Raw genomic sequence first — 14,168 nt, 5'->3', positions numbered from 1 at the left:
GAAAAATATTATTGTTTATAAGTATGTTTATAATGAGCTAGTTTTTAATGATGAACATTATGCATCAAGATTTTGTTAGATGGTATTTACTATTAAGACATAATTGTTGCTTTTGTGGCATTTCACATCAGCAATGTGACAGATGCTACATGGATACATCAAAGAGAGTGATGTTCCCAGAATAATGACATTTCAATGGAAATATGAACCTCTGATATACCAGATGCATGCAGGGTAATTTTCAGTTAGAGAAAAAAAGAAGTATCCTATTCGTGCAAATAGTTCATAAAATGTTTATGAGTTACAATGGGTAAAGTTTCCATAAACAGTCAGGTTAAAGTGCATATCAAACTTACTCTAGTGGGTGATGTGTAATTGCTTTGACCTATCTGAAATTGTGTTGGATAAAATTAATTCAAATAATTATCTCAAAATGATGGTGTAATACTGTAAAGGGGGATAACTGCATATTACATGGATAATACTGATTTGGTTTGAGCTTCAAAATATGTCACAACATTTTTCTGCAATTAACACACTATTCCGTTGATGAATTTCCACTCAAACCAGCTGTTAAGGAAATGTTGGACAAAATTAAATCAGACAAATATCTCGAAAATGAAAATTATGATGTAATAATGAAAAGGGAGATTACTGTATAGGTTATGGATAATACTAATTTATTTTGAGCTTCAAAATATGTTACAACATTTTCCTGCAGTTAACACACTTTTCCTTTGATGAATTTCCAGTCAAACCAGCTGTTCAGGGACTATTTTTTTTATAAAATATGATTTGATTATTATATAATACTGACATCAACCAAACTATATATCTATTTAGAAAGGTTTCACTGTTGGAAGAACATATACAACTGTTATGGTTATTTTTCAAGTTGTAAAAATAATTTTAATTTCCATTTACAATACCAGTCATGTGTAGGAAATAAATTCAAAGAGAAGTGACCGAAAAATATTTGATGAATATTTTAAAGCTCCCGTTTAAAGAAATTTTCTTTCTTCATAAATATATTACCGGTACATGTAGAATAAATTTTTTAAGGCAACTAGACCAACTTTCTAAACCATCATTTGCAAGGCAAGCTAGTACTTATTATACAGAAAGTAATATAATGTTTAAAGACAATTAAAGTTTATAATTGTGAAAATGATGTTCATGACTGTAACACCAACACATAGTTCTCCCAACGTAACAGTTCATCGTGTAAAGCTCCCAAATCTGTAGGCGTATAGACTCAGAAGAAGATTGGTCTTTGCGGAGGTTTCGGAGGTTGACAGTTATGGAACTTAATCAGAACATCTTCACCCAAGGATAAAAAAACTAAGAACTATCTTCAAGCAAAATGCATGTTGATTTTAAAAATATGCTTGTGACAACATTCCTCACTCTTCATTTGTCTCTAAAATAAATAAGCTATTGGTTGAAAAAATATGGTATCAATAAACTCACCAACATCTTGTATGATAGCTCTGGATTATAGTCCTATATCATTGATTGTTTGTTTGTCATAGTATGTGTTGTTGATTTCATTGGTCAACAAGTAATACGGGGGCCGCAATGGCCAACTCAGGTTAAGGCGTCTGAACTTCTGCTACCACTAGCCCTCCACCGCTGGGTCGTGGGTTCGAGGCCTACGTGGCGCAGTCGCCAGGTACTGGCCGTAGGTCGGTTGTTTTTCTCCAGACACTCTGGCTTTACTCCGCCACCCAAACCTGGCATGTCCTTAAATGACCGTAGCTGTTAATAGGACATAAAACACACACAAACCAAACCAAACAAGTTCATTCAATTTATTTATGATGAAACAAAAATATTTGCTTAAATTTTGCTAGTGAGTTTCTTATCTAGCAAGTGAAATTTCAAATCGTTTCCAAGATTTTCCATGCAGCTAATACAGTTTAAGTTTTGACCTCTGTGACCATAATTTTGTGTTGGTGAAAACACATTCATATTGTTAAAAATTCAAAAAAATAATGTATTTCTATGAAATATACTGAGTAACCCATTTGTAAATAGTTTACATTGAATGGTAAAGGGTATAGTGTTGCAGAGTTAATAAATCTGAATACTAAGCCATAGCTGATTCAACACAAGAACACTAAATCATATATATTTACATGAACAGCTTATACTAAGCCATATATAGCTGATTTAACACAAGATCACTAAATCATATATATTTACATGAACAGCTTATACCAAGCCATAACTTATTTAACACAAGATCACTAAATCATATAATTTTACATGAACAGCTTATACCAAGCCATATAGCTGATTCAACACAAGAACATTAAATCATTTATTTTTACATGAACAGCTTATACCAAGCCATATATATATAGCTGATTTAACACAAGATCACTAAATCATATATTTTTACATGAACAGCTTATACTAAGCCATATATAGCTGATTTAACACAAGATCACTAAATCATATATATTAACATGAACAGCTTATACCAAGCCATATATAGCTGATTTAACACAAGATCACTAAATCATATATATTTACATGAACAGCTTATACCAAGCCATATATAGCTGATTTAACACAAGATCACTAAATCATATAATTTTACATGAACAGCTTATACTAAGCCATATATAGCTGATTCAACACAAGAACACTAAATCATATATTTTTACATGAACAGCTTATACCAAGCCATATAGCTGATTCAACACAAGAACACTAAATCATATATATTTTCATGAACAGCTTATACCAAGCCATATATAGCTGATTCGACACAAGAACACTAAATCATATATATTTACATGAACAGCTTATACTAAGCCATATATAGCTGATTTAACACAAGATCACTAAATCATATATATTTACATGAACAGCTTATACCAAGCCATAACTTATTTAACACAAGAACATTAAATCATATATTTTTACATGAACAGCTTATACCAAGCCATATAGCTGATTCAACACAAGATCACTAAATCATTTATTTTTACATGAACAGCTTCTACTAAGCCATATAGCTGATTCAACACAAGAACATTAAATCATATATTTTTACATGAACAGCTTATACTAAGCCATATAGCTGATTCAACACAAGAACACTAAATCATATATTTTTACATGAACAGCTTATACTAAGCCATATAGCTGATTTAACACAAGAACACTAAATCATATATTTTTACATGAACAGCTTATACTAAGCCATATATAGTTGATTCAACACAAGAACACTAAATCATATATTTTTACATGAACAGCTTTTACCAAGCTATATAGCTGATTCAACACAAGAACACTAAATCATATATTTTTACATGAACAGCTTCTACTAAGCCATGGCTGACTCAACACATAAACATTTAATCATTTATATTTTACATGAAAAGCGTATATATTTATTTAGAAACTTTCTGGTCACAGTCAGAGCTCCTGCTACAGAAACTCAGCACATACAGTACATAAAGTTGTGTTAATTGTGCTGTGTACAGCAGTTATATACAGTGATAACAGACATGCACATTCTAAACAACACTAGTCCAAAACAGCCACAGGTAAATGACACACGTATACAGGCGGTTCCCTATACACAGCGTCATTCACTTTATCAAAAGTCAGCCCACTGTGAGCCTTCGTTTCCCTGTCTGGATGTAATGTCTGGGGCAGGCAATTTCAAAAGTATGTACAGCTTAACAAACTAAATATGAAAAAATGTAAAATGCAAATTTTTCATAATTTAAAAATTTGTTAAAAATTTTGATTTCATTTTTTTATTTTATTTAAAGCTGGCTGAAACATTATTTAAATGTCTGGGTTTTCTTTCGATATGAAACTGATGATGATTATTCATTTAAAAAAAATCTATTAATCCTAAAAGAAGCTGTTCTTTTGACAGCTTGTTGAAGCCTATACCTGGTCGGGTTCAGTGTATATATTGCACAATTTAGCAAGGCAGTGCAGCATTGTGTCTGAGTGAATACCAATACACACCTGATTGCTTAACGTACCTTCGTTTATGTTTTTCCAGAATCCCATGTCTGGCACACATATAAGTCAACATTATTGATCCGGCGATCTTGCCAATCAATTGGAAATCTAGTTTGATTTCAATGGAGTCTGTTGCAAACAGGTTTTTTTCAGTGCTGCTGCTGCAGTTCTCTCAAGGTCATAGAGTCAAGATAATTGAAATTAAAATTGAGATATTACACTTGTGGAGATTGGAAACATTGGGCAGCGCTTCTCTTTATTTAAATATGATAGCTTTTATAAGTTACCTTTTTTAAAACAAAAACCGAAGAATATCAAAAATGAAATTAAAAAGAATATTCTCAGAGTGAAAATGAAATGATACCATCAGGGATTCAAACCCAGGACCTACGATCACAGTACGGTAAATGCTCTAACAAACGTAGCTACCAATTAATCAGGCATAATTCCCAGGTCTGGTTCCATTGCGAACACCAAATCGAGAGGGGAGTTGTTGGATGTACAACAACAGTAATGTTACCGTATAGTGATTTGCCTGCAGTTTCATGGCAGTGATCCTGAAGTTTGAACATAAAGGTATCACAGTGCATCATATTTTTAGCTCACCCGGCACTAAGTTTCCTCAAATAAATGACCTTCACCTACTTTTGAGGTAACACCTGGGCCAAATATGTAAAAGCTTTCAAACAACTTCTTCTGACTATAACCAGGAGGCCCAGAGTAATGATTCTCGCACCTCAGACAGTGATATTCCACGTCATACCCCATGCTAGATTTTTCTATCTCGTCCGATCTGTCTTGTATCTTTACGTAACATTTCGCAGAATTTTTATACTGCGATGTATTCATCCGCGCTTTAACTGCTTAAAATTGACAATTTGCATTATAAATGTTCTGTTTTGTCGTTATATGTATAGTTTTGATGTTGTTAGATATTTGATGTTGTAGATAAAATATAATCTACACTGTGAAATACGTTGTAATCTATGTAAGGACGGACTACATTTTTACGCGGAAGCATTCAAATGTAGCTTTAATTAAGTAGTGAAGAGGTCATTATATTATCATTTGAGGCCCAAGGCGGGATACTTGTAGTTTTTAGCAAAATTGAATAGATTTTTTCGAACTAAAAGGTGCGAGAGAAAAAAATCAATTACCTGTAACTGAGAAAGATCGGGTTATCTCAGTCTCTGGCTAAGATTCTGTAACATCCCAACCTCGGCTTACGCCTCGGTTGGGATTTTGTTACAGAATCTTAACCCTCGACTGAGATAGCCCGATCTCGCTCAGTTACAGGTAATAGATTTTATTATACTTGGCCAGTAGGTACCTGGGACAGAATGCTGTGAAGTTTCCCCAAATTAATAATCTTGACCTACTTTCACTGTCACAGGGGTCTAATATGTAAATATCTTTTAATAACTTCTTCCGCAATAACCAGGAGGCCCTGGGTGATGATATTTGACCAGTAGCCTCCTGGGATAGAGTAGTATAACGTTTCATTTAGTCTGGAACATTCTTAAACCAAGGAGACTCAATATTTGGAAATATTTGCAAAAGTACTTTATTGAGAATATTTGCCCATGATTGCTCAAATATCCAGGTGAGCGATACAGGCCCTCTGGGCCTTTTGTTTATATATACTTTGCATCCCATAAATTGGACACTGAACTTGATGTATTGCTTGTAATTGTTCCTTTATGGTTAAGTATCAGACTTTGCAATATTATGGTCCAGGGTTCGACTCCTTCAGTATTTTGGGGAGATTTTTATGGAATATTTCTTTTGAAAAGGACTACCAGGTAAAACCTTTTCACCACTGTAGACCATAATGGACTCATCCATATCAATGCATGGTAGAGTCTACTAAAGTTCCATAGGGGACCGAAAGGGTTAAACAAACATATTTCACATTAGTGACAATGGTAACAGTAAAATAGTATAACATGTAATGGACTAATTATAATAATAGTTATATTATAATTAAATTATACAATGTTCTTATATACCGCTGTATCACAACCTAGCTAGGTCGTAGGTCGTCTCAAAGCGGTTCACAAACTAATATCCGTGGTTATAGGGCAAGTTTGCAACCAGCCAATATCTTTCTCAACTCCATGGGGAGCATACAGCCGGTGTTGCCATTGCGGCGCTCACAGCTAGCATTCACCAATTCTAGCACTGCCCTGAACCACATACTCATTTGCAGCTGAGTAGACTGGAACAAGCTGAGTAAAGTATCTTGCTCAAAGACACAACACAGTGCTGGCATGTGACTCGAACCCGCAACCCTTCGGTCACGAACCCGGCGTCCTACCACTAGACTACCATGCCTCTTATTATATGTAAAAATCTGTAATGGAGATGAGATAGGGCTGTGCTTTGCTAATACACATTTTAAATTACCTATTTTACTTCATTAGCACTCAATTATAAAACTTTTATGCGTTCATGTTTATTGTGATTGACTCCATAATGTTTCCTAATACGTATACTGTCGTCATCTAGGTAAGGGAACAAACTTTAATGTTAATTTTCTACATTTCTTCTGCTATTTGATACAATTTTATGTGAGATTTCATGACGAAATAATTGTATTCAAATCCTGTATCTTGAAATAGTTTGTTATTTATTACTAATGTGACGGTACATGCACGAAAAGTCGATAAAGCATAAATGTTACGTCAGACATTTTAAGACTTATGTGTAAGATCATGCAATTCGTTAAACACACAAACAAATTAAAAAGTTATAAATATTCATGTGTAAAGGATATAAATCTTCATGGGTTAAAAATAATGCAGTGTTTTGCTCTTTATCTTATCATTATGTCGTAAAACATGATTATAAAGAACCTTAAAGAACTTCAAAGTCTAAAAGAAGACCTTAGGAACTACCTAAGGGTATGTATCCAAAAATCACTTTGTTAAAAAGCCCAAAATGGGGTCAAAAGTTCTGAGGGTAATATCATGTATTACAGAGAGAATTACCTTGAAGAGTATGTATGCAAATAACAATTAGTTAAAAAGCCCAAAATGGGATTAGAAGTTCTGAGGTTAATTTCAAAGTTTTAAAGTTCAGTATATTTTATATATAACAGGTTTTGACATTAACATATGCAAATACCATTGTAAAATATGCTAATTACCTGTTTAGTACTTGTTACCTTTTTTTCGTTTATTTGAAATATTTTCCATTTTCATTTTTCTGCAGGTCACTATATAACTGTCTTATATGTCAACATACCTTGTGCAAGGGATCTTTGAAATAATGCTTTAAAAAATTCGTCTTTTTTCTTGATACATTATCTACTTATTGTGTTAAAACTAAAAGTGTTTTTCAAGAACAAGAAAGTTTACTTTACTAAATCTGTAAGTTTACAATATGGTGTATCAGATGAATTGCTACCAACTCACTACAAAACTCTACAAATAAATAAATATATAAATGCTAAAACAGTATACCACAGCATATGGTACACACAGATTTACATCTGGGATTTTGTTTTGTGTAGCAGTGTAACATCTTGTTGCAGAGGAACAAATGAAAACGTGTGGATTTCAGTAAAAGACAATGCATGATCTTGAATTCAATTTCAAATAAATAAAAATAATCCCATGAGTGAAATACAATATATGATAATAAAGATATACAGAAAAATACATATTGATCAGCAAAATTCAAATTTGTATTAATGTTCAATGAATATTTAGTATATTTTAAATGAAGTGATTAGAAAGCATTTAAGGATCCCCATACCACTGCCAAAAACTGTAACTAGGTATTGGAAACCTGAATAAATCCCTTTTGAAAAGAAAACCATACCTTGCAGGACTAATAATTTATGAAAAAATAATACTGATAAATGAAAAAATAATACTGATAAATGAAAAAATAATACTGATAAAACAATACTGATAAATGAAAAAAACAATACTGAAAAATGAAAAAAAATTACTGATAAATGAAAAAATAATACTAATAAATGAAAAAATTATACTGATAAATGAAAAACAATACTGATAAATGAAAAACAATACTGATAAATGAAAAAACAATACTGATAAATGAAAACAAAATACTGATAATTGAAAAAACAATACTGATAAATGAAAAAATAAAAATAATAATACTGATAAATGAAAAAATAATACTGATAAATGAAAAAATAAAAATAATAATACTGTTAAATGAAAAAATAATACTGGTAAAATTAACAAAATATAATCAGCAAGACTGTTCTGGGTTTAAAAAAAATTGATCAGCGCTAGACCGTTATACTATCACTGTAACCGAGTGAGGTATAAGTGGTCTGTAGAAGTGTCCTGGTGGAGCAAATCCAAACGGAAGTTAAGGGGAGATAACTGTGTATAGAAAAAACAGTTGTGTGGGACAGGGATCCTTAAAAACAACAAGTATTTCCATGTAAACCTAAAATTTATTTCATGTTTAAAACATTTAAAAAAGAATAATATATATATAATATTGGCAAAGAAGTAATAACGACAGTGCAGACATAGAAATTTGTCAAATTTTCAGGGTGATTCGCACCTTTATCAAGAAAAGAACATGAACATTTACCTATCACAACATATAACAGAGGTAAACAGTCGCCATGAAACAAAAGTGCAATAAAAAATGCATAAAAACCTGCAGTTGCTGATATAAAATATGCTGTTGTAATTGCATATCCCCTCGGTTAGCTTGTGACCAAAGGCTAATTATAGTAAATAATTCATCTTGAATGCCTGAGGTCAAGTCAAGTAACTCCTCCACCCCTGAAATTTCATAATGAGATATTCCAACATTTGAATTGGAAGAGTTCAAATGTGTCTTCAGGGGTGAATGAGTCAATACTTATATATATTGTATATACACTATTATATGTTTCCAAATTATAAATGTTTATCAAATTTATTAATATCTTACATGCGTAATCTTTTACTTAATATCTTTAAAATTATGTAACAAGATGTAATATTATTCTGAATTTGTTCATAAAGTTTTTTTGCATCTTTCATTTTGTACTCAATGAAGATGAAAAACTCATTTCTCTAAATTTCTAAATGCTGTGTGTTACACAATGAAAAGCAAAAGAAAAAACAAACAAACAAAAAAAAGTCCAATTTTCCTGTAAATAATCACTTTGACTATATTATTGTGTTTTATCTCTTAATTATTTAATGTTTTGTGCAATCTTTTTTATATTTTGTTCTTAACTAAAATTGGTGAATATCTATGTTTAGGTTTGTTTCTGGGACATAGTTGGACAGACTCACATCAATCTTTATCTAAAAACATACAAGACTCCCTAGAGGGACTGCGCTTGAAACACAGAGGTACTCAAAAATACTTTTTTCATGTCAGAAATCTCTTGGTATTTTTACAGCTGAATAATGTTGGAATTTTGGAGGGCTTTATTTTCCAAAGTCACTGCATAAAAAAAAATATTCTAAAAAATCAAGAAAGAAAAAAAAAATCAGAAAATGTGCCCTATGCTAATTAATACATCTCCCAAAACAAGAATTGTCTTTTGTTTTAATAATGCAAAGTTTCAGTTTTTCTTAACTATCAGCTGTTATACTATTTTCTCAATTAAAAGGACAGTACCTGTAGCTTGAAGAAATTGGGGAAAATCTTTGTATTCACCCCTGAAATTTCATAATGAACTATTCCAACTTTTGAATTAGAGGAGTTCAAATGTGTATCCAGGGGTGAATGAGTTAAATGACATGCAGATGTAAACATGGTTTTGTCACATAACAACATTATATAGGTAGCAGGTACTTAAAAAAAGAAGTAATTAATAATCAGACAATTTTAAAAGCATCCAAAGCTGTATTCCTCTTCATTTAATTTGGTTCTTTAAGATTGAAAATGTGATTGAAATATTTAACTCTTTTTCAAATTTCAGTGATCTTGACCCCTTTTACTCAGATCACATTAACTCATTCACCCCTGAAATTTCATAATGAACTATTCCAACCTTTGAACTGGAAGAGTTCACGTGCGTCTTTAGAGGTGCATGAGTTTAACAGACATAAGTAATTGAAATAGAATGATATGTATTTAAAAAAAGATTAATTGATTAATTAAATTACTCATGAATCATGTATCATATTGATGATACTGGATATTTTTTTTTTAAAGTACCGGTACCAGGCCCCGAAACCAGAGCAGGCTGTTTGTCGGACTTTTCCGACGTCAATTTTTCCTGCAGTTTCCTACCAAATCTTTTGAGACTTGGTGTGTTTGTTGATACTCTTATTAAAATGTTTAAAACTTAAAATGGGGATGTTGTATTAAATATTACCATGGCTCTCGAAACTGTTTCTCATTTAAACCATATAATATGATTTGAAATATGGGTAAAGGGAGGCAATCCCTACAAAAATGTTGTAAACAAGTGTGTACAAGCTCCTTGTCTTATTCCTGATTAGTTTAATAAATTAAAAACCCCAGAAGAATTCCAAAGTTTGGTAGAACTAGTTTTCCAATTTCAAAATATCCAAAAAATGATGAAACTATTGAAGTGATAAAGTACAAATGCAGTTATTTGCCTGTTTGCGATTCAATTATTTTTATACATTTTGTAACAAGAATGCAGTAGAAAGGTTCTTAAGGAATGTTTAGCACTTTATAGATAGAAGACTTAGAAATTCCTGAAAATTCCATATGAAACTGGCATTGTTGAAACCCTGCAGTTCAAATATCAGATTCATTTTCTTCCCAGTCTTGAAGTTAATGCAGCATCCTTACAATGACTAAGAAGTACACGTATTTTTATATCCAAATGTTATTAACTTTATGGATACATTGTGGGCGTATCATTTACCGTTATGCAGTGCATTTGCTTTTAGTTTGTCATATGTATGAATTAGCAAAAAGGTCCATTTTCTACCTTAAGGATGTATGCTACATCACTCATATTTATATCCATATCAAATAAGGTACTGCATGTAAGAACCTGGGGCCTGTTCGTTTATGCGGAAACAACCGATTTGACCGTTTATAAATGTAACAATTTCGGGTATAAATCCTGGCAGACCTGCAAATGTTTATGCAGGCGTTGCAAGGCTTTGTCAAGGCTTGCCTGAAAGTAGCATCAGATTGCTAGGTCAGACCTTATTTAATAAACGAACAACAGTGGTCCGACCGGTTTGACCGTTTAAACGAAAACGGCCCTGATTATTGGATAAATATTTGTAATGTAGCATACATCCTTAAGTCAGAACTTAACAGAAGTTATTTGGAGTGACTTTATTATATACCGGTAGTGACTTGTTTGAAAGGGAAACAGGAATTACTGCTTTGATAATTAATAAAAAAAAATATATAATATTATTAAGATATTTGTAAGGGAGATGACTGTTAAATAATTCACAGGTAATTTTTTAGTACTGTATAGCGATTAGTGTTGAAAATTAGGGTATAGGTCCCTAATGGAAATTTGTTGCTTATTAAATTTATCAATATAAAGCTGCTGTAAACCCTTTCACCCCTAGGTAACTTTAGTAGACTCTAACATACATTGATCTGGATTAGTCCATTATGGTCTACAGTGGTGAAAGGGTTAAAGTAGAAAATAAGTATCAGTAGTGAAAATCGGTAGATAGCGCATAGCGAAAATCACAATCTCCACGAATGCGATCTGTATATGGTAACTTAACACTGTGACACAAAGTTATATAAAACTACTGATGAGTTCCCTTTATCTTCTGATTGCATAGACTCAGGTACAATCTTCTCCAAACTTTCATAAGTGTATATAAAAGAAAATGTCTACCATTTTCATCATTAATGACTTTCCTGTCAGTGTCTATTATATATAGACACATGTGATAAAATAAAACTAACAGCATCGTATTTTAGAAGCAGATGACATTTTATTATAAATCAGGTGTTCATTGTGGCTTAGAAATTCCTTCGTCTTAAATATCCATATTAAAGATGGGCAAAAATCTTTCCTTACTTGGGAGTTTGGCATGAAAGTCTAAAAGAAAAAAATATTAAGGAACATTTACCCTCACAGTAGAATATATTAAAGATGGAATCTTGTGTACAAACCTCCAATTTGAACATACGTAAGATCATATAAATCATTCCCGATTAAAAGTTTCGCAGCGTGTCTGATTGTCAGGAAGTAATTGTCTTAGGTATAATTTATAGTGGTAATTGATATGGATGGCATACAGTACCATAACTAATACATGTTCCTGCTTAACCGCGTCTTTTATCGGACCGTAATGCACTTTTACTAGTTTATCATCCACCGTCTTGTCTGTCAGTTTATGAAATTTATCGTTTTGATAAAGAATGACAAAGATTCACAACGTATATCCTTTGTTGTTTTACCAGACTTGCCCCTCCATGGCTCAATACCCGAGACAACGACGTCCCAGTCCCAGGCGGTGTCTAGTACCTGTGACTCTCAGCCACATGGACTAAACTCACCTTCTAATGGGATTCACTCCCCTCAGCAACAGAATCTGCCTGAATCAACGACCAACCCTCCTGTCGACCGGAACCACCTGTGTCCTACCTGCTCAAAGGGCTTTAAAAGCAAACAGCAGCTGGCGCAGCATAGTTTGGTCCACTCGGGAATCAGGAAGTATGTCTGTTCATACTGCGACAAAGCCTTCAAGCAGCTGTGTCACTTACAGCAGCACACACGTATACATACAGGTAATGACCTAGAATACAGGTAATAATCATACCGGTAATGTAGAACACAGGTAATAGTCATACAGGTAATGTAGAACACAGGTAATACTCATACAGGTAATCACCTAAGACACACAGATAATAATCATACAGGTAATCACCTAGAACACAGGTAATAGTCATACAGGTAACCCCTATAACAAAGGTAATTATCATACAGGTAATGACCTAGAACACAGGTAATAGTCATACAGGTAATCCCCTAGAACACAGGTAAAAGTCATACAGGTAATCATCTAGAACACAGGTAATAGTCATACAGGTAATCACCTAGAACACAGGTAATCGTCATACAGGTAATCACCTAGAACACAGGTAATAGTCATACAGGCAATCAATTAGAACACAGGTTATATCAGATGTATAGGTAATATTAGATAGACAAGTAGGAATATTAAATCTCATATAGACATACAAGTGACCCAAACACACATTTGTAGGACACAAACTAGTCTGTTAAAACTGACCATAATCGCAGGCTAAAAAATTCTGATCGGTCGCCTGTCAGAATTTTTTAGGACACAAACATACATTAGCAAGGATCATTTACACACACACAAGAAATGAGTGTACATTGTACATACAATACTCTCAAAAAATAAACAGATGATTACATGACATGCAAGTGACTCACATCACATAAAAAGTGGCACATACAGGTGACTCCCATGACAAACAGGTAACTTGCAAAATGATAACATTTTGAGGTTTCTCTTGTGAAACCAGTTTCTATTATGAATACTTACCACAGTCATTATAATGCATATTCCAACCTTACTTGGCTCTTTACATACGTAAATATAGAATTTTCCCCCCCCATGGGGAACCCCTGGAAAACCCACCAATCAGACGTCAGTATTCACGCACGTGATCAGACACGAAGCCATGCTTCCCACTTCATAATTCCAAAGCCCAAAAAAGTGAGATCCAAGGAGACAAGGGGAGGCTGGGAGGGAACTCACCTAATGACTGTGGTAAGTATTTATAATAGAAATTGGTTTCACAAAAGAAACCTCAATTCTATTTCAAAATACGTTACCACAGTCATTATAATGCGAATTCGACTTACCGCAGTGGTGTCTCCGTGGAGCGATGAAGGGTTCCAACAATAGGCCCCACCCCCTGGAGGAAAAATTCAAAATACCTTTTCTTTTGTGACAAAGAGCCTGATTACGACCAGCGTTCCGGATCACGCGGAGAAGACATAATGAGGGTTATGCAAAAGAAGAGGGAGGACAGACAACGGATTGGGCAGCCACAAGAGGGCCCAAAGAATACAACCTGTCAGACTGTCCTGACAAAGATCGGAGATAGAACTCCGTAAACGTAGAATGACCCCTCCAAACAGCAGCTGTCATGACCTCAGCGTAAGAAGAACCATTAAATAAGGCCCACGAAGTAGCTAAAGCGCGAACCTCATGAGCCCTAACCCCTGACACCCGCAAGGA

At 33.4% G+C, this 14,168-nt stretch overlaps 1 protein-coding gene across 6 annotated transcripts in view; it reads left to right on the top strand.

Moving 5' to 3' along the window:
• Positions 1 to 14,168, top strand: part of LOC110458888 (protein bowel-like) — an 87,356-nt gene that overhangs the window by 48,938 nt on the left and 24,250 nt on the right. For 4 of the 6 annotated variants that reach the window (XM_021510849.1, XM_021510850.1, XM_021510851.1 and 1 more), the window contains 3 exons: positions 9,243 to 9,335; positions 10,147 to 10,242; positions 12,355 to 12,681. In XM_021510849.1, the coding sequence (XP_021366524.1) occupies positions 9,243 to 9,335; positions 10,147 to 10,242; positions 12,355 to 12,681 (516 nt within the window). The remainder of the gene's footprint in view (positions 1 to 9,242; positions 9,336 to 10,146; positions 10,243 to 12,354; positions 12,682 to 14,168) is intronic. The other 2 variants (XM_021510852.1, XM_021510853.1) reach the window with 2 other exon arrangements.

Source organism: Mizuhopecten yessoensis, unplaced genomic scaffold, assembly GCF_002113885.1.
Source record: "Mizuhopecten yessoensis strain PY_sf001 unplaced genomic scaffold, ASM211388v2 scaffold9847, whole genome shotgun sequence".
Taxonomy (NCBI): Eukaryota; Metazoa; Mollusca; class Bivalvia; order Pectinida; family Pectinidae; genus Mizuhopecten; species Mizuhopecten yessoensis.
Note: the sequence above shows the minus strand (reverse complement) of the source record. Positions and strands in the feature narration are given on the sequence as shown.